We start from the raw sequence: 23,526 nt of genomic DNA, 5'->3' as shown, positions 1-23,526 counted from the left end.
AGCTAGATACAAGCAGGCCATTGAATCTAATAACTCCAAAATGGGTCGTGGCATGCGAGAAAAATATCCTTCGGTCAAGCTTCGTGATTATGTAACTCATACAATTCTCACAAATAGTCCATTTCTTAGTAAATAACACATGTAAGTGTCCCACATTGATAAAAATTGAGAGAGTTAAACACTTTATAAGGCTAAGGAGCTAAATCTCCTATTGCCATATGGTTTTGGGATGAAACCTCCTTTGGACATGTGAAGTGGACTCTCTCTCTTAGTTAGCGGGTGTGGCCCAAACCCGTATTTAACAAATAGCTAGCAGTCTAGCACATAAGATGTAATAATGAAAATATATAAGGAAAACAAATGTTTGGAATTATTGTAATATCTAGTAAAAAATATGACATTTTCATTTAAATTTATACAGAGTATACAAATTCATTACCTTGTCAAAATTTATGTATTTTTAATTTTTATTAGAAATGTCACAAAACAGAAGTAACTCATATGACTCGAAATAGATCTGAACAAATACCAACCAGATATAAATTTATATGGACACAAAAATAGCACATGACATAAATTAAAGTAGACCCAACTCGATCCACCTTACTAACCCGACCTAAACACTTGAATTGACAGCTCTACGTAGATCCACACAACTAAAAGCTTAGATCGCAATACTAACACAAATTCTTAGCTACACACTTGTGTAGCTAAGCTAGCTTCACCACTGCACCCATATATGAACATATAGTAATTCAAAAATGAACATACGTTTTTTTGTTTTCCTTCTTTATATCTTAACTCTCTTTCTTCTTATTTCTTACCTCTATTAATTTTCTCTCTCCTTTGTTTTCTTCTCAATTTGAAATTTTCTCTCTCCTCTTTTTTATTTCCCCTTTTTTTATAGGAAAAATTCATGGCAATAATCCGACCTTTAGCCCATTTTTTTTATAATAATCCGACCTTTCGATTATTATTTAATAATCCGACCTTTGGGGGTCTTTAATTTTTATTGGTCTCAACCGGTCATGTAACCTGTTATAACAGGTTACATGACACGTGGCGGTCTGTGAATGGTAAAAAAAAATATTAAAAAAAAAATCAAAAAAACAAAAAAAACAAAAACAAAAAAAAACAAAAAAACAAAAAAAAAAAAACAAAAAAAAAAAAATAAAACAGCCAGCCACCAGGGAGCCAGCACAGCCACCAGCCCAGGCCAGTCCCCTGCCGCCGGTACCTGCTCCAGCAGGTGCGCCGACGGCCGCCGGCCTACCTCCCCTTCCCTCTCCCCCTGCTCTTGCCCTACCATCACCTACAAACCGAACCACCCCCGCCCCCGCATCTCCTTCACTCGCTCCCTCACTGCCACCACAGCAACCCATTTGGTGGTGTTAGGTGGGGGAGTAGGGTTCATGGGGGCCGGAAAACATGGTAAGGGTGGTTTTGGGGCTGCGGTGGTCGGGAAGGGGTTGCGGTGAGGGAAGGTGGAGGTTGGTTGCGATTTTCGCGGGTTAGGGTTCGTTTGGATGGGTGGGGCGACGGTTAAGGGGAGGTCGGAGTAATAGGGGGTGGTTCGGCCAGCGGTGGGTGAGATGGACGCCAGTCGACTGATTTCTAGGCTGGGGGAAAGGGGAGCTGCGTGAAGAGGAGGAGGAGAGGGAATGGTGGTAGGGGTAGTGGGGAAGGTGGTGGCAAGTGTGGTTTTTTTTTTTTTTTAATTTTTTTTAAATTTTGGACAAATCAAATTGTGACACGTGTAAATTAAACTTTAAAAAAAAAAATTACCTCTTCAACCGGTTTGTGGTCAAATGAGACCAATAAAAATTAACGACCCCCAAAGGTCGAATTATTAAATAATAATCGAAAGGTCGGATTATTAAAAAAGAATGGGCTAAAGGTCGGATTATTGCCATGAATTTTTCCTTTTTTATAAGTTAATTTTCTTTTTTACCTCACTTTCTTTCAAACACATTGATAAAAATTGATAGAGTTAAACACTTTCTTTGTCCTTCTAATTTGGATATTCTCCAATTTGTCACCATTGTAGCATCCTCCATCATCATCATCATCTTCGTCATGATCGCGAAACTTGAGGTAATTTTGAGTTTTTTTTCTAAAAAAAGAAAATTTATAAATATGTGAATGTTGTAAAATTGTTGATTTTTATCAATTTTGCATTTGTGATTCCTAATCTACTATGTTATAGATCGATAATTATTGTCTCTATGATGAACCAAGATTAGATTTAAGGTGGATATTCAAATTTTTAGTGTTAAAATAATTACAATCGAATTTGTGTTCTGTAAATAAAAAAAAATTTGAACATACAGTAATTTAAACTTGAACATTTTGTTCAAAATGAACATTTAGTACACTAAAAATGAACATTAATATATAAAAAATGAACATAATTTAATAATATATTTTATCTTTATTTTTTGTTAATTATTATATACGATGAATTTGAACCTATATGAATATATAAAAATCATGTTCATTTTTAATATACTAAATATTCATAATTTTTGTAAACGTGTTCTTTTGTTTACGTGTTAAATTTGTCAAGAATAAGCCAACCTTTGTTCTGTTAGCTAAAAAGAAGTCAACCTTTGTATTAACTAAAAATAAGTCGATATTTATATGATATTATCCCAAAATGAGTCGTGACCTGTGGTTTTATGGGTAACCGGTAGTTTGAGTTAATTATGCCAAATGTTAAAATAAAAGTTGTTCTTTTATAAAAAATTATTAATAACCGGTTGTTTGAGTTAATTATGCCAAGTGTTAAAATAAAATGAGGTAATTTACCAATCCTAGAAGGGACTGAACCTGATAACTTGTTAAACATTTGATTTATTAGCAGTAAGTTCTTCAGTTCACCTATTTTAGCTAGAATTTCCCTTGATAATAAAATATCAGACAAATCAAGTGAAACTAAGGATGAATGATGACCAATTGTAGAAGGAATTTTGCCTACCAAATTGTTTTTATACAAGTAAAGTGTATCCAACTGAATCAACCCACCTAATTCAGCTTGGATTTCGCCGCCTAGATTAGCAATAGCCAAATCCAAGTACCTGAGATTGGTAAGATTACCAAATTCTCTAGGAATTTTCCTTTCAAACACATTATACCAAAGAATCATGGTTTCTAAAGATGAAAGATGCCCGAGCTGAGGCGGTATTCGACCTGTCAAATTGTTTCCTGACTGGCTGTTAATCCCCCTATCCTCCTCAATGTCGGCCCTTTTCTCTTTCCCCCGCCAAATCGTCAGCCAAACCCATGCTTCCTTGTTCTTTGTTAGATTATGTAAATAATCTAGTGTATTCCTATAGTTCTTGATTATGATGGCACTCAATACAACATTTGGTCTACCTTGTTCGTACTTCATTGCCGCACAAATTTGGTCCTCGATCATATCATTCCACCTGTTGTTAATGAGAAAGAAAAGGCTCCTAAAATTTATGATAAACCTCAATGGCAACGACTTGATGACATTGTTCGTCAATGGATTTACAATACTATTTCCACTGACCTTCTTAATTTCATTATCGATCTCGATGGCAAGGCTATTGATGCTTGGAAACGTTTGAAGAATTTTTTTCTCATAACAAGTCGACCCGAGCATTACATCTTGATGCGCAATTCACCAACACCAAGCTCGACCAATTTGATGGTGTGAAACCCTATTATACTCGCCTCAAAACCCTAGCTGATAGTTTGAGGAATGCTGGAGACAAGGTCTCGAACAATAGGATGGCGCTTCAACTCTTGAAAGGGCTTTTGGAGGAACATACAAGCCTTTTCGGACTTCTGTACGGCATCTCAATCCTTTGCCCACTTTTGAAACTTTGAGATCAATGCTTGAACGTGAGGAACAGGGCAACGCTGCTGATTTTGCTGTTGAATCTCATGAAGAGGCTCATGTTTCTCAATCACCATCCACGCTTCAAAAACCAAGCGGAGAACAAGCATAAAATTCTGTAAATTTTCAAAGTGCTAACAATTGCATTGGTGGTCGCAGGAGTAATAAGGGCAAAGGGGGTGGAAGAAAGGGCAAGTCTGCCGTCGAGAATGGTGGCCGGAATAATCAGCCGCAACAGCAGCATCACCAAGGCAGTGCGTCGCAGCAGCAGTAGGGCTAAGGTTGGATGTTCCCACCTCAACCGCAATATTGGGGCTACTGGAATCAGCCTCGTTGGCAAATCCCACCATGTTCGTATCCAAGTCAGGGCCCAGGCCCACTTTCTTGGTCTCCAAGGCCGAATCAGCAGCCTGCTTCTCAAGGTGTTCTTGGCCGCGTCCGCAGCAGGCTTATTTTATGTCGGGTCCACCTTCTTCTTCGGGTTACACTCCGACTGATATAGATCAAGCTATACATACAATGTCGTTGATGGATCCTAATTACTACATGGATACCGGTGCTACCTCTCGCATGACAAATTCTCAAGGTAATTTATCTACATATTTTCCTTTGAAACATTGTAGTCAAAATGCAATTATTGTTAGTGATGGTAGTAAAGTTCCAATTACAGGTTACGGTAAAAAAATCTTGAACCAAAACACACTTCAACTCAAAAATGTCCTTTATGTCCCAAAACTTGTCAAAAATCTCATTTCTGCTAGAAAATTCACTTCTGATAATAATGTGTCTATTGAGTTTGATCCTTTTGGGTTTCTTGTGAAGGACTTGTAGACGGGGAGCAAAATAGTAAGATGTAATAGTCAAGGCGATCTTTATCCTTTATTCATTGATCGTCGAGTCATCCATTCTTCCATTCCGTCGGCTTTTGCAGTTGTTTCTCCTAGGGTGTGGCATTCTCGCTTAGGTCATCCGGGAAATGCAATTCTTAGTTATTTGCGTAGTAGCAAACTCATAAATTGTAATAAGGCTCAAAAACATGTTTGTCATTCTTGTCCTTTGGAAAAATTAATAAAAACGCCTTTTTACGATTCTTTGTCTCATACTACTATGCTATTTGATATTATTCACAGTGATTTATGGACTTCTCCAATTCTTAGCTCGCTTGGTCACAAATACTATGTTCATTTCTTGATAATTACACGAATTTCTGATGGACTTTTCCTATCTCGTCCAAGTCTGAAGTCTATAATCTATTTCTTCGTGTTAGGACATATATTCGGACTCAATTTAAGAAAGAAATTAAAGCATTTCAATGTGACAATGGACATTTTGGTTTTCATGTCCATATTCCTCTCCTCAAAATGGTAAAGCAGAGTGAAAAATAAAAACAATCAATATCATTGTTCGTACTCTCCTTTGCCATGCTTCTATACCACCTTCCTTTACGCATCATGCTCTAGAAATATCCACGTATCTTCATAACATCTTACCTACGAAGCTTCTTGATTGCAAGTCTCCCACTCAAATTTTATATCAAAAACACCCTGATTATTTTCATCTTCGAGTGTTTGGTTGCTTGTGTTATCCTTTGTTTCCCTCCACCAAAATACACAAACTTCAACCATGCTCATCTCCTTGTGTTTTTCTTGGTTACCCAAGAAATTATAGAGGCTATAAATGTTTTGATATTTCGAGTTGGAAAATAATTATTGCTAAGCACGTATGGTTTGATGAAACCGTGTTTCCTTTCTCTAAAATTCACACCCCACAAAAGCACACTTATGATTTTCTTGGGGATGAATTGAGCATGCTTGACTCTCCTGTGCTACGGTACAACCTTCTTTCGGAGTTTGCCCAGCCCGCAACTCCTATCCCTCCTTACGCTACACTATGGACTCCCCTCCATTCCTGCCTTCCCCTCCCTATCACACCCAGCTTGCACACACAACAGGTCTGCCAGCACTCAGCCCTCGCCAAGAGTGCGACACCCCCCACTACTCAGCAGCGTGGCCTACGGTCGCCAACTACTACCCCCGTCGGGTTACAAACGGGTGATGGTGCGGGGGATGTCCTAATTGGTGCAGCGCAGCGTGCTTATTCTTCTTATTCTCCAACTTCCTCCTTACCTCTGCCTCATCCTATGACAACCCGTAGTAAGCACGACATTGTCAAGCCGATCCCAAAATATCGCGACACTTCATACTTCTACCTCCATATCTCCTGTTCCAAAGAACCCGGTTCATGCTTTACGTGACCATAATTGGAAAATTGCTATGCAGGAAGAATATGATGCTCTTATTGCCAATGGTACTTGGGATTTGGTTCCACGACCGTCTAATGTGAATATTATCCTTTCATTGTGGATTTTTCGGTATAAGACGAAGTCTGATGGTTTTTTTGAGCGTCATAAGGCTCGTCTAATTAGTGACGGTAAAACTCAGATGGAAAGGATTGATTGTGATGAGACTTTTAGTCCAGTTGTTAAGTCGACAACTATTCGGGTGTTTCTTAGCATTGCTTTAGCTAAGTTATAGCCTATTCATCAATTGGATGTTAAGAATGCTTTCTTACATGGTAATTTGAATGAAACCGTGTACATGTATCAACCTTTGGGATTTAAAGGTCCCGCTAGACCTGATCATGTCTGTTTATCACGGAAGTCACTATATGGTCTGAAACAGGCACCCCGAGCTTGGTAACAACGGTTTGCAGATTTTGTGGCTCGTATCAGTTTTGTTAATAGCAAATCTGATAACTAATTGTTCATTTATCGTCATGGTCATGAAACTGCTTATATTCTTCTCTATGTTGATGACATTGTGCTTACAACTTCCTCGGAGTCTCTTCGACGTCATGTTATTTCACAACTTAGCTCTGAATTTGCAATGAAGGATTTGGGCAAATTGAGCTATTTTTTGGGTATTGCTATTACTAGGGATAAAAATAGTTTATTTTTGTCTCAAAAGAAGTATGCACAAGAAATATTGGAAAAAGCAGGAATGGCTAACTACAAGCCTACAACTACTCCTGTTGACTCCAAAGGAAAAATGAGCACTCAGATGGGTGCTTTATATGATGATCCTACTTCTTATCGGCGCCTATGTGGTGCTCTGCAGTACTTGACTTTCACTCGGCCTGATATCTCTTATGCGGTTCAGCAGGTTTGCTTATTTATGCTCTCACCACGAGTCAAGCACATGGATGCGTTGAAGCGCATATTACGATATATTCAAGGTACGACAGATTTTGGATTAGATTTATATAAGTCATCTGTTTCTTATATTTTTTCGTACACGGATGCCGATTGGGTCGGGTGTCCGGACACTCGTCGTTCCACATCAGGATATTGTGTTTTTCTTGGTGATAATCTGATCATCTCTTGGTCTTCCAAACGCCAGCCTACTTTGTCTAAGTCTAGTGATGAAGTAGAGTACAGAGGGGTTGCAAATGTTGTTTTTGAATCCTGCTGGATTCATAATCTGTAGCTTGAGCCTCCGATTATCCATTTCTAAAACAACATTGGTTTATTGCGACAATGTTAGTGTCATTTACCTCTCTAGTAATCCGGTTCAACATCAGCGCACTAAACATATTGAGATGGACTTACATTTCGTTCGTGAGAAAGTTCAACGAGGCGAAGTTCGTGTCCTACATGTGCCTTCCCATTACCAGATTGCAGACATTTTCACAAAAGGTCTGCCTAAGGTTTTATTTGATGATTTTCGGGACAGTCTTAGCGTTCGCGGTCCTCCCATTTCGACTGCGGGGGTTTGTTAAATTATGTAAATAATCTAATGTATAATTAGTTTGTAAATTACTAATGTTGCCTTAGCCCTAACCCTAGTATACGCTTGTATATATAATGATGTTCAATGAATGAGAAAGGCACAACAAATATTCTCATATTCTCTCATTCTTCCTCAGTTCACTCTTTCTCTCTCTTCAAGAGGTAGTTGGGTGGATTTCATAGAGGAAGGGTGAGATGGTGGGGCCGAGTTTCTTGAGGGATGCATGGTGGGTGGCGACTTGATGGTGGTGGTGGTTGACTAGCTGGGCACGGGTGCTGACTGGTGAAGGTTAATTGCTGAGATGTGGTGGCTGAATGGCTGAAGAGTGAAGAACTAAAGATGGTGATTGTGTGGGGTAAGAAAAATTTTACAAAATAAAAATAAAATAAATAAATAAATATAGTGACTTGTTGAATAGGTTATTGGTCATTTAACCTATTTAAAGATAATACCCCTAAAAGGTAGACTTATTTTTAGTTAATTACAAGGTCGACTTATTTTGAGTTAATCAAATAAAGGTTGGCTTATTCTTGACAAATTTTCCTTATTTTTTTTATAATATGTATTCATATATTTTTATAAAATGTTCATTTTATTGGGTATGGTATAGCTATTCTATGATTGTATGATAAATGTTCATTTTTACAATACTAAATGTTCATATGTTTTTTTTTTTTTTTTTGACATGTTCATTTTTTATTACTAAATATTCATTTTTTTACATGTTTGTTTTTTTATTACTAAATGATCATTTTATTTTTACGTGTTTAATTTTTTTTTTTTTTTTACTAAATGTTCATAAAGTCGTGGTCCATCAATTTTATGATTATATGATAATCATGTTCACTTTTAATATACTAAATAATCAATTTTTTTTTTAACATGTTCACTTTTTAATACTAAATGTTCATTTTTCTTTTACGTGTTTATTTTTTTGTTCCTGAATGTTCCTTTTTTTTACATACGTATTCACATTTTTTTACTATATGTTCATATTATAGGGCGTGATCAGCTATCCTAGCCGCACCAGGGTTTAGCTAAGACTTATTGCAATACTAATTGTTACTACGTTCATTATTTACTTATTTTATACAATCCGACCCCATACAATATAATTATAATATTATTTTTATGCACCGTGGCCTTTGTTGGAAAACCCACACGAGGCCCAGTGAGGCTGTTTTGGACGGACGTCTTAAATCCACTAGATCCTCCATTAAAAGGCCTTTAATTTCTTGTATGTCCGACATTTGGGTTGCAGACACTGAAAAATCATTTTTGAAATTGAGGCTAAACTTGAGGGCCTAATTCCTTAATGTTAGTTAGGAATGACAACAGATCGGATGAAGCTTCACCCGTATCCACTATTTGCTCTGTCCGATCCACCCGTCACCCGCAAAACCCATTACCCGCATTCGATCCACTCGTCATCCGCGGCTAAAACGGGTGGATTGAATGCCTAGCGGGTGATAGTTATACCCCTACTCTACCTCTCTCATACATTATTTATAAAAGATTAAGAAAAATAAAAATTAGCCAATTTTAAAGTTGAAAAATTAATATTTTTCCTTGGAAAAAACAATAATTTATATGAATTTATATTCGGTTGGATGGCGGATTGGGTGATAAACGGATGACGGAAGGGTAATGGATGAAACAGAGCTCCACCCGAATCCGACCCGATCTGTCACCCGCTCTTCATCTATTTAAGCGAATTTTCATCCATTTATTTATATCGGATAGATCGGGTTTACGGATATCCATTCAGAATTGCCATCCTTGCTCAATATTTCTTGATCAAAATCGTGAAAAATCAAAACTGTATTACAACCTTTACAATAAATTAGTGTTTAACTTTTAGCATACAATCATACTTCATCCAATTATTATTACTTAATAGTCCTTGACACAATTTAATTTTGACACTATTTACATATATAGGAATATGAGCTAATATGTTTCCAAACACTTCGCTAACAAAATCGGTCAAAATTAAACCCATCATTTGTTACGTTAATAAACAAGCTAGAGGAATAATTGTAGGCTTTTTGAATTAATGTGAAAAACTTGAATAACATCATCTTTGACTCGCAAATGACTGAATTAAGTTTGTGCATAAATTTTTTCATGTTTGAATATAACTTGGTAAAAACTCGTAATCTCCCCAAAAAAATTATCTCTGTTACTCTTAAAGCAACTTTTGAATATATTTGTTTATCTTTTATTCTTAAACGTTTTTTAAATTACAATTCATTTTTTGATACAAAGACATAAAGTTTCATCATTGCTTTTATCTATAGAAAGATTGAAAAAAAAATATTAGATTTAATTTTATGGATATGTAGAAACTTAAAGAAATACAAAGTAATTTTCTAAAGGGTAAATAATGACTAATTATTTAATTAATCTCGATTTAAGCCCAATCAATCTCAAACTTAAATTCAAAATGTTAGCAAACATTTTCGTTAGCAAACAAATCAAACCCTTAGCATCCTGATACAAGCTTAAACAAGATTTTTAAAAGCTTAGGACACAACTAAGGGAAAATCAAATGAGATAGAGAAAATACCACATAACTAAGAGCTTATTTTATATAATCTAACCGCATACATAATAAAAATATTATTTTAATATGCCGTGGTCCCTGTGGGAAACCACACCAGGCCGGGTGACATTGATTGTTTTGTATGCACGTCATAAACCAACTAGGTCCCCTGTTAAAAGGCCTTTCTTGTTTGTCTGACAACTGTGTTTTATTGACATCATGATTACAGATACTTGAAAATCGTTTTCGATGCTGCAGCCAAATTTGAGGGCCAAATCCTTCGGTGGTTTGTGATCAAGTTTGTTTACGCTCGCGGCTTATTACGATCCACACAATTTATTTGTTTTTGGTTGATTAATAAACACAATTATTCATGTTTCAATGTTGATATATGGGACACAGGATTATAAAATGTTATCAGACAACTCTGAATTGAGAGTTGGACTACTTCAGAAATTGAAAAGGTGATTTTTGGTCTATGGGAAATTGGGAATAAGTTAATTTTAAAAGATTTAATTTAGTAATAATAATTGCCCAAGATAGGATTGAGTAATTGAGATTGTGGATAGAAGTGAGAGGAAAACTAAGATATTGTATCTATATGATTGGATTTATTGTTATACATCTAATTATAATTTATAGATTAGATCATTAATGATACTCAACCCCCATAATGGTGGGAGCTAACTTGTAGTTTAAAATATCCTTTTTATTTGAGAAAAGGCCGGGTCATATTTCATAATTGTGGAATAAAGAAGTTTATTTTATCTTACGTAAATTAACCCTTGATGCATGCGAAGCGTCTTAAAATTTTAGATTGCAAGTTTACTTAATAGCCCTTCTTGGGATTATTCCCCTTGAGCTTGTGTAAATAACATACAAGTCACTAGCTCTTTTCTTGAGTTAAATTTGAAGACTCCTATATTACAAGGTTATTCAAGTATCACTGCACCTATATATTACTTCTTAGTATTTCTTAGTTTTATTTCCTAACATTTTTTTTTTTTTTTTGATTCAAAAGAGGTACAATACCGAAAGGAAAAAGAAAATACTAAAAAAAACAAGAAATAAACTATCTACGGAGGTACTAAGCATGGTAAAGCCACGCCCCTAGAATCCTCCTCTACAATACGACCAAGATCAAGCGGAACATTGTAAATATATTCTAAGGAAGAGTCAAGAACGACTCCACAGTTGGCCAATCAATCCACCGCTCGATTTCCTTCTCTAAACACATGTGCTACTTTGGTTCACCAACTTGGATCATTAAGTAACTTCTGGCAATAAATGATGTCATGAATGTTTTCTCCTCTTGGAACCTCTTTCTTGCATAGAGCCTGGACACACGCAATATTGTCAAGCTGTACTTCAAGTTTATCAATTTGCAAATTGCGAGCTAACTCCCACCCTCTTGTTAAAGCCAATAATTCAGCTCTGAAAGCAGTGCTGTAGCCAAAGTTCGAATGGAAGGCTGCAATGAATTTACCATTGTAATCTCGAATAATGGCACCACCCCCTGCTGGCCCTAGGCCCCTTCACAGCTCCGTCCCAGTTCAAAGTGTACCAGCCATAATCTGGAGCTTTCCATGCCACAAAAATCTGCCTTTTCCTTATTGCATTCCCCTGCTCTTCGCCTGGAACCCTCTAAGAGCTCTTTTAGCTTCCTCATAACGCACCTGTAAGAATGCTACAAAGTCGATGGGGATTTCATCTCTTCTATTGAAAGTGAAACAATTTCTCCATCTCCAAATCCACCAAATAGCGACCCCAAAATAAGTAACCCAACATTCTTCATCATCTTGATCCAGATTTTTCATATTTTGAACAATCCATTATTTAATGTTGCCTTGATAAAATTGCTGACTTATCAAGGGGGTGAGGGTCGTCCTCCATACTACTCTTGCCGCAAGGCAGTCTCGGAGAATATGCAAAGTGCTTTCTTCTTGTGCTCCACATATGTAACACTTTGGGTCGTCCGTAAGCTTCCTTTTGAATCTGTTCAAATTTCCAAGAATTCTATCATGGCAAGCCAACCATAAGAAGGCTTGAATGCGTTGTTGGACTGGAGCTTTCCAAACAACATCCCAACATTCTAGTCTCATGGCGCATAATGCAAGTGACTGAGCGAATGGTGAATTTCCCCTTAATTCCATCTTTCCAGTACACCAAGTCACCCAAGCTTGAGCCTTTTCGCACCTCATGGTTTTGAATTTTCTTGAGAGTAACAACATCAAGAAAAGGGCTAAAAATGTTTCATCTCCATCCAACATCTTCTTCCTACATCTCTCGAATCGTGACTCCTGCTAATTCATCTGGCACTGGGTGTGTAACAAGGTCACTTAGAGGTCGATCTATGCACCATCTATGATCCCAAAATAGGGTCTTAGTGCCATCCCCTATTGCTTTTCGCATGCCTTTCTCTATGAAATTGGCGTTTTCAATTATACCACTCCAAACATTCGATATCCAAGCCTTTGGTTAGAACATGTCGATATCACATCGACCCTTACAATACTTAGCTCGAAGCACCCTAGCCCAAAGGGCATTTGGTTCTGAAAGTACATGCCACCCTAGTTTTGTGAGAAACGCAGCATTCGCTTGTTTAGCTGAGTGAATCCCAATTCCACCTTGATCCTTGGGATGTTGCAACATCTCCCATGAAAGTAGATGCACCTTTCTTTGTTCATCATTGCCACCCCAAATAAACTTACGGGTTTTTTGTCAAGTGTCTCGCAAGTGGACTTAGGGATTTTGGCTGTTTGCATTGAATACATAGCCATAGTCGATAAGGTAGAAGTTACAAGTGTTATTCTTCTAGCAAGGGACAAGTATTTCAACTTCCACCCCGACAACCTGCGATCTATTTTCTCACAAAGATGATGGAAAGTTTCTTTGGTGACCCGGCTTGTAAGTGTTGGCATCCCCAAATACATCTCAAGATCTTGAGTTGCTTCCATTTGGAAAGCCAAACTGATGTTTGATTGAGCATACGAATCAACATTTTTTGAGAAGTAGACTCGAGACTTGGCTAGGCTTACTTTTTGGCCCGAGGCCTCACAAAATCTACAAGAAAATCATGAATTACTTCGGGTTGATCAACAATTGCTTCCGCAAACAACATGATATCATCGGCAAAAATGAGATTAGAAAGCACCGACCCATCTCTACCAGCCCGAATTGGCTTCCACCTTTTTTGTATGATTGCTTTCTTAATTGTTTGATAAAACCTTTCCACACACATCACAAACAAGTAAGGTGAAAAGGGGTCACCTTGTCTCACCCCTCTCGAAGGTTTGAAGCTTTGGGATGGTTCTCCATTCCATAGAACTTGAAGTGAAGCCGAGGTGACACACTCCATAATTAGTTCTATCATAAATATGGGCAAGTTCATTTGAACCATTATATCTTGAATAAAGGACCATCTCAATTAAACATAGGCTTTTTAGAAGTCAATTTTGATCGCCATATAGCCTTTTTCACCTTGCTTTCTTCTCATTGTGTGGATGACTTCTTGGACAATTACAATGTTGTCTGTCATTTGACGCCCCGACACAAAGCTTGCTTGTGTATTAGAGATCAAATGAGGAAGGATAGGATTTAATCGGTTCACAATAACTTTTGTTACCACTTTATATGCCACGTTACATAATCCAATATGATGGAATTGTGATGCTAATTCCGGCTGTTCAGTCTTCGGTATCAAGGTAATGAATGTGTCATTTAAATGCTCAGGCAACCCCTTTCCTTCAAGAATTGGCATGATTGATTTGTACAATGTGTCAGCCACTACATCCCAATTTTTTTGGCAGAACAAGGCTTGAAATCCATGTCTTTAAATACCCTTTCCACTTTAAACTTTGAGTATGGAAGAATAAGAGCCGACCAATCTTGTGATAAGAGTTCTGGAAATATATCTTAAGGGAGATTAATATGGTCAGGTTCACCTTCTTCTTCGAATAATTTTGAAAAATATTGCACAACATGGTTCCTGACCTCGACCTTATCTTGTATCCATTGGTCATTATCTCCCTTCAACGCTTCAATCTTATTTTTCCATCTTCGTACAATCGTACTTAAGTGGAAAAAGTTTGTATTGCGATCTCCATTTTTTAACATTTTGATTCGAGACTTTTGATACCAAAGCAGATCCTCCCTTTCTAAAATTTCATTAAGTGCGCGCCTCAATTTAACTTCAAGCTTGATGAGGCCTCGATCAGCCTTGATGGCTAATTTCTTTTTCACACCAGCATTCCGCGCAAGTAACTGTCGCTTTTGCTTAAAAATATTTCCAAACACATCTTGATTCGTTGCAAATCACTTAAGAGTTTCAAGAGGGATGTCAGGAGATCACTCTGATTATCCTACTTTTCAACTACAAAATCTTTGAAGTTTTCGTGGGTTAACCATGTAGCTTGGAATCTGTATGGGTGATGAATAGCTTGAAAAGGAGCAAAGCCATTAGGGGATATAAAGAGGAGGAAATGATTTGAATGTACAGCCGTAAGATGTCTCATTGAAGCCTTATCAAACTTGATTGACCATTGATTATTACACAAGGCACGGTCCAGCCTAGCACTTTGCCTAGTCTCGAGAGATTTGCCTCTTGACCAGGTATGTGCAGCCCCTGCAAAGTCCACCTCTAAGAGGTCCATTTCTTCGATCTATTCATTAAATAAGGCTGATCTTCTATTGGTTTCATGGCAAGATTTATTTCTTTCGGAGGGGAATCTTGTATCATCAAAGTCTCCCATAAGAAGCCATGGTTCATTGTGAGTCGAAGCAAAATTCTTAAGCTCATTCCAAAGTCCTTTTCTCTTTGTAGGATTGGGACTTGCCACACAACAGATAAATAGCATGGTAAAGCTCCAACTCGAGAAATCTCCATTGTGATGTGTTGATTATGCTTCAAGATCAGGCTTACAGTCACGTAATTAATTTTCCAATAAACCCAAATCCCTCCACTAAATCCAGCTGCATCGACCCTTGTGTGACCACCATACCCAAGAATAGAGGCAATTTTGACTGCTTGCTTGCCTCCTATATGTGTTTTGACTAGAGTAAGCACATTAGGTTGGTTGATTTTTATAAAATCTTTCAGGGTAGTAATGAAATTTCTACTTCCTACACCTTGCACATTCCACACCATACAAGTAATTGGTAAAGAATCTAGACTCAAATTTGGGATACTATCTTCCATATCAAACGGTATAGAGGGTAGAGATGACACATAAGCCAGCCTTATTAGATTCAGCAAACCCTGAAATTCAATGGGAATTTTTGTTGTTATCACCAACTTAGGGGGGTTCGAGATTGGTGGTAACATTGATTCCATTTGCATCTCCATCACATAGATTAGGGGGCACATAGTTGCTAGGTACGGTCAATCCATTAGCATATCCACACATAATATCTTCTTCGGTGGTATTGCTACCTTGACTGGGGAGGGAGCCTAAGACATATATAAGTGTTGGCTAAAGCTTGCTCAATGTGGATTTGTGATTGCTGCTCTGTTTCTTCTATTGTCATAGATCGAGGTGGCTTCTAAATTCTTTTCCTTACTAACTTTGAATGCAAACTCCAGATTTTCTTTTCCTTGCAAAATTTGCCTTGTATTTTTTGCAGCAAAATATGGAGCAATATTCATACTTTCCTTCAAAGGGGTAGCTATCTTTTGTGTTGCTATTTTTTTCTTTTCTTGGTAGTTTTATTTGGAATATTTTTTAATTTATGATTCTGTTGACTTGAAGGGGTTGTATTTACTTTGAAGATAATTGATAGAATTTGTGTAACTTCCATGTTTATCACTAGAGATTTCAACAATATATTCCAACTCATTAATTATATCCTTTTTTGGTTCCAAATCATCCTTAACTTGCGTGTGCAAAATATCAAATCTAGAACCTCCCCCTAGATTTCCTCCACTAATTGCGAAAGATTTATTCTTTCCAAAATTTGTTCCAATCTTTGCTGCCCCTGGAGTTGCTTGCTCTGCCATCTTAGTGCCACTTACTTTGTCCCTAGCCACCTTTGTAACAGGTTTGTCCGGTTTGGAGTTTCCCTTTCTTGCTGGTTTCCTAACAAGCATCCATGAACCGAAGTCTTCCTTCTTCTAAGGCTTATGATTTTTTTCATGATGAGGATTATCATGGACAACCATAGAAGAATTTTCCCCATCCATTTTCATCAAAGGACAGTCCTCTTCCACATGACCAAGCTTGCCACACTTAAAACATACCATTAGAATACCTTCGTATTGGATTCTCCAAATACGCCCTTTAAGCAAGAATTTATACAACAAATGTTACGATAGATCGATTTCCACACTAAGCCGTGTGAATTGACCCCTCTCAGCTTGCGCAGTTGTTTTGTCTACTCGAAGAATCTTTCCTATCTTTGTGCCAATATTGTTCAGAAAATTAATATCGAAGTACTCAATGGGCAAGTTTGGTATACGCACCCAAGATGTTAGCACTTTAATTGGAGCTTCATCAGACAAAATATTTGGTATCCACTTTTTGATTGTAAGGTAGTTGTCATCTAGGAGCCAAGGTCCTTGTGTCAAAACATAATTATAATACGCAGAATTTGTGAATCTAGAAATGTAGAAATCACATCCAATGTCAGTGAGCGCAAGCTCTCCCTTGATATTCCACTTCTTTTTCAGTCGTCTCATTAATCCCATGTAACCCAATCTACCACTGAACATCTTAATGATTAAAGAGTCCTTCCATGGTTTCCTTAGCATCTTCTTTTCCTCCTTCGACAACTGAATGAGAGGGCACCTATCATCATTCAGGATGTCTTCTGAGATGTCCTCAACATCAGAAATCTCATCTTCATCATCATCTTCTAAAGAGACGATAGTTTGGGAGTTGGATTCCTTATTTGATAACCCCTTTAGCATATCTCTAAACGATTGACCATTTCCCTGTTGGTTAGGGGTCTGATGTGGAATGGCATTCATTTGCGCATGAATTCCTTCATCCGCTTCTCCCATATTCACATCCTCCATTGCAACAGATTGATTATTTTCATTATTGAAAATAAGATGATTAATTTTTCGTTTGGATTTTTTATTTGATCGGATCAATTGATCCCTTTCTTCAGTTGAATGATTTTCTCCATTCTCATTCACACTCGCTTTCGCTTGGTTTTCCATAGAGAGAACTTTTTTTTCTTATAGAATTTGCATGTGTAAATTGGTAAATATTTTTGTAACACACTTTAGTTTTGGTTCTAGTCATATATTTAAGCTTTCAATTCAGTGTAACGACAATTGTAGCCTTTCCATTTCAATTTAAGTATTGTTTCTTTATCTTACTCTTTCATTGCATGCTTTTATACCTATTGTTCTTTACTTGCCTTAGTTTCTTTTCCGTATTATTTACTATGTACTTAGTTTCCAAGTTCATGGCAAGTTATCTTGCTTATTAGTAGTAGATCTTCTAGATGTAGTTACAAATTGTGAGTAGTCCTTTAGGCTTAGGGGGTGGGTAACTGTTAGAAGTGTCATGGCATGAAAAATTATTTTCTCCTTATTTGTTACTATAATTTTGGGGCTTGCATACTTTGCCAAAAGTTTTAAATTCGGTCTAGGTTTAGGTTTAGGAAAGTGTCTTGGCATGAAATTTTTTTTCCCCTTGTTGGTTATAATTTTAGGGCTTGCACACTTTTTCCAACACTTGAGAGTTCTTATGTGTTAGGAGACTTCTTGTGACCATGATAAGGTTGATCTACCTGATTGGTTTGTACTATGTTCCTTACACATAACCTTGTCCTAAAGAGTAAAAAAAAAAGGTGCAAACTTATTCAAATTGTTTTATTTTTCTCTAGGTAGATAACTCCTATAGATTAGTGTCGTTTTAGATGTGATGCTTCTCTTGGCTTACAATCTCTTAAATGGACCTGGTTCACACTAATTTATTGTGAACTACTAATATTAGAGATATTATGATTGTTTTGTTAACAAAAAAAAAGTCACTATATTAAAATGAAGGCTATTATGTTGAGATAAAAGTTATTGTGGCATTATAAAGGCCATAGAAATTTTTTTTAAAATGAAATTTTTTATATCCTGGTCAATATGAACAATAAATGTCACTATGTTAAAATTAGGGTCATTATGTTCAACATAACGCCGTATTTTAGGTTCACAATAATATTAACTGCCACACAAGTTTTAATAAAGGTTATTATATTATAAATAAGGTTACTATATTACAATTAGGGTCACTATATTCAATTTAACAACAATTGTATGCATATAAACCTCAAGTCTACAATAAGGGTGTGTCATCTATACATTTAAGCATTCATAGAGCCTATTAACTGTGCCGAATATAACATCTTTTATAAGTGGATTAAATTATTAAAAAATAATTTTTATCGAATGAAAACATTTTTTTTGATATAAATCATTAAAAAATATAAATAAATTTTCCTAAATGACTTACAAAACAAAAATAATTAAATAAGATATAAACATGTATTTCTTTTCGAAAATAACTACACTTTTATTTTATAAATCATTTTGAAAGTGTATATGTTTTTAATGATCATATTATCTTATTAATATTGTATTTCTAATATCTTTTTATAATCTGTATACATTTTTAAGCTTGTGTAATGGCTCAGTATTATAGTTCAAATAAATTAGTTAATAAGATATGAAAAATTATACAAATAAGGTTAAAACTATTTATGATATGAAATTATTTATAAATTAACAAATTTCTTAAAACTAAGTATATGTATTATATTTTATTATTGCACGTGTAATATAAGTACAATAAGTCTTGTGTAAGGTGGGTGTACGTTAATTTTATTGTAAAACGAGGTCAGTTTAATGATAACTTTAACTATTTTTATGGTAACTTTAACTACTTAAATTAAATAGTATCTTTTAATTTGTGGTTGGTTTGAATTTTATTTTAATGGTAATTTCTTATAGATTCATGATTACATATCATAAAAGCTAATATGATTAATCTAATACATTATAAGTTTCTGGTAAGATAAAATTTATTATTAGAAAAATAATAACTTTTGTAGTTTAAAGGGTAACTTAAAATATTTTTATGATAACTTTAATCTGTCTTACAATAAATTAATGTACAACCGCCTTTTTGAAGAATTTTTGATATAAGTATGTATATTGATAGATTATTCAAAATTATCATATTATGATTCTCATATTAAATAATTTAATGTTAAATAATTCGTTATTTTTTCATGTTATAAATATTTTTAATAATATTTTATTATAATTAAGTGGATTCAACCTAGCCTATTGGTAATAATTTATCAACTTAGAGCCACCTAATATCACAAAAAAAAAAAAAAAAAAAAACCTATTTGTCAATTGTCTTGCAATTTGGTAATAATTTGTCAAGTTGCGTCATTGCTAAGAGAAAGTCATTGCTATATTTGTTATGAGGGACATATACCTCTGTAGGTGTCATTCGAAGCGTGCCTACTTAAGCATGTTGTGAATATGCTTGGCACTCATATGAAGTGGGAATTGACATATATGATTAGGGACACAATTAGAGACAAAGCAAAGTAGGGAGCCGCCAACAAGTTTTTAAGGAACATGTAAACCGTTCACGAATCATTAAAGGCAACCACGATAAAGGGACAACGATATGCAACAACGATTGACCTGTGAAGGTTACACCCCATTAATAATCCATGAGATTACTAACGGTTCGGAACCACGAAAGGAGGATCGGGGATGATGGTACGAAGTGATTCATGGAGTCACGTTCGCCCGTATTGGCCTCTACTCGATTCTTATAGTGAAAAGTATTCCTGCGATATCAAAGGCATGCACACAATGATTTAATTTGCTCCAAACTAACATCGGGCTAAATTGGTTCAATGTTAATGCAACAAATAATTCTAATTATTAGTGATCACTTGATTAAATAATAAGATTAAAAAGGAACCTAAACCGGTCATTCAAATTATCTTATTAGGTGTTATATTCAATTATATATTCCCTTTAAACATGCAATAAGGTAATCAATACAATAACTATAGAACCATCATTAACATTGGAAGCAATTCAGCCATAATAACGTTAGTAAAATCAAATCATAATAATAAACCTAATCATGATACTAGCAATAAGAATAAAAATAAGAGTAATTAAGTAACTAATTACTCATATTCCGTGCTTCTTTAAATCGCTAAAACATGAATAAATTGTTAATAACTTCAAGGAAAATAATAAATAATAACGGAAATTAAATTAAATTAAACTAGAGTTGATTTGGGGCGAAACCCTCAAACAGTTCTATCTTTCACGCCTTGGTTTAAGCGTAGAGCTATGGGTAAAGTACGGACTCCGGCGAGTGCTTAAGGGATGTATTGTGAGAGAATAGGGAAGGCTAGTGTTAAGGCTAGAGTATAAGAGAGAGAAGAGAATGATTTGGTCCTCGAAACTAGTCAAATCAGCTTCATATTTATAGAGAAAATATGAGGGGTGAGGTACGGGACCCTAAAATTGAAGGCGCCGCTAAATAAAACCCTAGAAAATCGCCGTGTCACCGCAGAAATTGCCGTGGCGTGGCAAATGTTGCAGTGGCACGGCAAATTTTTCCGTGGCACGACAGATTTTGCCGTGTTGCGGCATTTGTGCTTTTCTGAAATCTGTCCAAATTTATTTTAACCTTTTTCTTAAGCATTAAGTACGTGATAATTAGGCGTCGTTTCAGCTATTTTGGGCTTATTTCAGGCTTAGGGTTTTATTATTTATTAATTGTGCTTAATTAATAAATAAAACGAAATGAATCAAAAAGGGTTTGGGCTGAAATGTGAGTTGGACTGAGTTTGACTAAATGTTTGGACTGATTTGTGGACTGAATATGTTTGACTGAATATGGGTTTTAAGCACTCCCGAGATTAAAAACTCGACCCGACCAATAATGACGGTGAAAGGTTGTTCATCAACGGATTTGGTTTTAAGGAGACATTTGTTGTCTACAACCTCTCCCCTATACCTATATTGTATTTATTGTGTTCAACCTGTATTGTATTCATCTTAATTGTTGTTATAATACAATATCATTGCTTTTCTTAAGGTGAATGAAGTACGTTATATTAGACTAGCTCTTATATAAATTTGAAATGATTGCCATTTGATCCTAAGAGTTCAACCTCGCACAGTCGCACTTGCTTATTACTGCTACTACCAAGTTGCAGCATTTTTATAATAATTGAGCCAAAATGGAGTTATATTATTACTTGTGTGCATACTTGACGACGCGTGCATTATGTTTTGGGCACCATTGCTAAGGATCAACCAATATAAAAGTGATGAAATTTGCTTAGATTGTTAAATTTGAGTTGATTGCTAAATGATCTGTGGATATTATTGTATAAATCTTCATTGTGGTTGTTTAATAACTAAGAGGTTGTGGGACTATGTCCATGGGCTTATGGTGTTGGGAAGGGTCACCCTACCGTTAAAGGAAGGAAAGAGAAAGTTTAAGGGAAGAAAAGGAGAGAGAAAAAAATTAGAAAGTAAAAAATAATATTTTTTTAAAAGGAAATTGCAAATGTAACACCCCAGCCACAAACAAATTAGGTGGAACCTATTGTCATGAAATGCGCATCAAGGGCCAACAATTGTCCTCACACACCAACACAAGTCCTTCCGGCGCATTTTGTCCTTACTCATACGCACCTTGGGAAACCTTCCTAGGTGGTCACTCATCCTAAGACTACTCCCAGCCAAGTACGTTTAATCGAAAAGTATCTTAGCATATAAGCTCCCTAAAAGGAAGATGCATCTAGGATCTAGGGGTAATTCCGTTCAGACGTAATTCCGCTAATGCTTCCAGTTATAAAAGAACGGGGTTTTCAGCATATAAATGATAACAATAGGTAATGACCGAAAATATTACCTTTGATTATCGACTCGTACCTTATTTGCCACAAATGAAAGTGCAGTATCTTAATTGCTACTTTCACCAAAGTTCAGTACCAATTGTGATATTTATTCCCCAAAATAAAGGAGAAACAGAAATAATTCCTCAAGCAACTTCTATTAAGAAGTCAACTGAAACGAACCTCATTAATTTCATTGATATAAATTTGCACATTGACTTTTATTCAGTTTTTAGAAGATGAAATGGGGTAAGATGAATTATAATTTATTACTATCCCCATATTTCAACAAAAATGGTCAAAATTATAAACTTGCAAAAGACTTTTAGGGGTGTTTGGTATGGTTTTTTTATAGGGCTGGAAACGAAATCGGGTTACCGTTTTCGTTAGAACATGTTTGGTTAATGAGTTAAGTAACGAAAACCGTTTCTTTCCTCTAACCCGTTCCCCCACTTTGTTTCCGGTGTAAAACTTGGGGAAACAAATCCCGTTTCTTTCCTCCAACCCAAAAAAACAACTCTGCCTCATCTCTCTCCTCTCATACAACAGATCTCCAAAAAAAATTTCCAACTTTGATCGATTGAAGTTACAGATTGCGCTCAGGTTGTTAAATTTTCCTATCTCAAATCTCCAAAAATCCACAATCTCAATCATCACAGGCTTGTTATCTTTCAATTTTTTGTTTAAGAACTCTAGATTTTGAGTTTATGTTGAATTTATATATTTTTTTGTTTGATTGATTGTATTTTGATTTTTCTAACTCGAAATATTGCTATTTTATTTGATTTTTTCGACCTAATTTTTCTGTTTTATTTGAGTTCTACTTTTGTCAATTGAATTTCCTTGTTTTTGCTTCATGAAATTTTTGCTAATATGGTTGAATCTTGATGCTTCCAACGTTTATCCAATTTCCAGGTATTCTCTTTTAATAATGAACAAAATTCTGTAATTAGTCTTGTAACATTATAGTATATAGTTTAATGATATTGTTTTATATGATTATAAATGAAATGCAAATTGCTTACATTATACACTAATCTCTACATGTTTGATCTTTCCTTGATTTAGAAATTATTTCTGGGTGCTCACAACGTGTTTGATAAAAAGCCTAGCTGAAATTAATCGTTTACGTTTCCTTAGTGATACCAAACAACTAGTAAGGGTAACACTAAATAATACCCTTTCCCACCCTAATCTGTTTCCATTCTGTTACCTTTATTAATTTGATACCAAACACCCCCTAAGAGACAAAGAGTGTAGTAGATAGCACTCAAAATATGATAAGAAGTATAATCTACGGAGTATCTAATTAAATTCAATTTGTTAATCAGCTAAAATAAATATGTTTATACAAGTAATTTAAGACGAACCCTAAAATATCCAAAAAAATTATGAAAAAGTACCCTAAGATTAGTCTAAAATCTAATTGCTTGTAA

General features: G+C 35.6%; 1 protein-coding gene and 1 pseudogene across 1 annotated transcript; one reads left to right on the top strand and one right to left on the bottom strand.

Moving 5' to 3' along the window:
- Positions 1–6,750: 6,750 nt before the first annotated feature.
- LOC110698147 lies at positions 6,751–7,642 on the top strand (annotated as a pseudogene).
- An 8,857-nt stretch (positions 7,643–16,499) lies between these two features.
- On the bottom strand, positions 16,500–17,210 carry LOC110698146. Its single transcript, XM_021875555.1, has one exon. It carries the CDS (start codon positions 17,208–17,210, stop codon positions 16,500–16,502), a length of 711 nt encoding a protein of 236 aa, XP_021731247.1.
- Between the last annotated feature and the right edge of the window lie 6,316 nt (positions 17,211–23,526).

This window comes from Chenopodium quinoa, unplaced genomic scaffold (assembly GCF_001683475.1).
Source record: "Chenopodium quinoa cultivar QQ74 unplaced genomic scaffold, ASM168347v1, whole genome shotgun sequence".
NCBI lineage: Eukaryota > Viridiplantae > Streptophyta > Magnoliopsida > Caryophyllales > Amaranthaceae > Chenopodium > Chenopodium quinoa.
The sequence above is the reverse complement of the archived record's forward strand: the minus strand, read 5'-3'. Positions and strand labels throughout refer to the sequence as shown.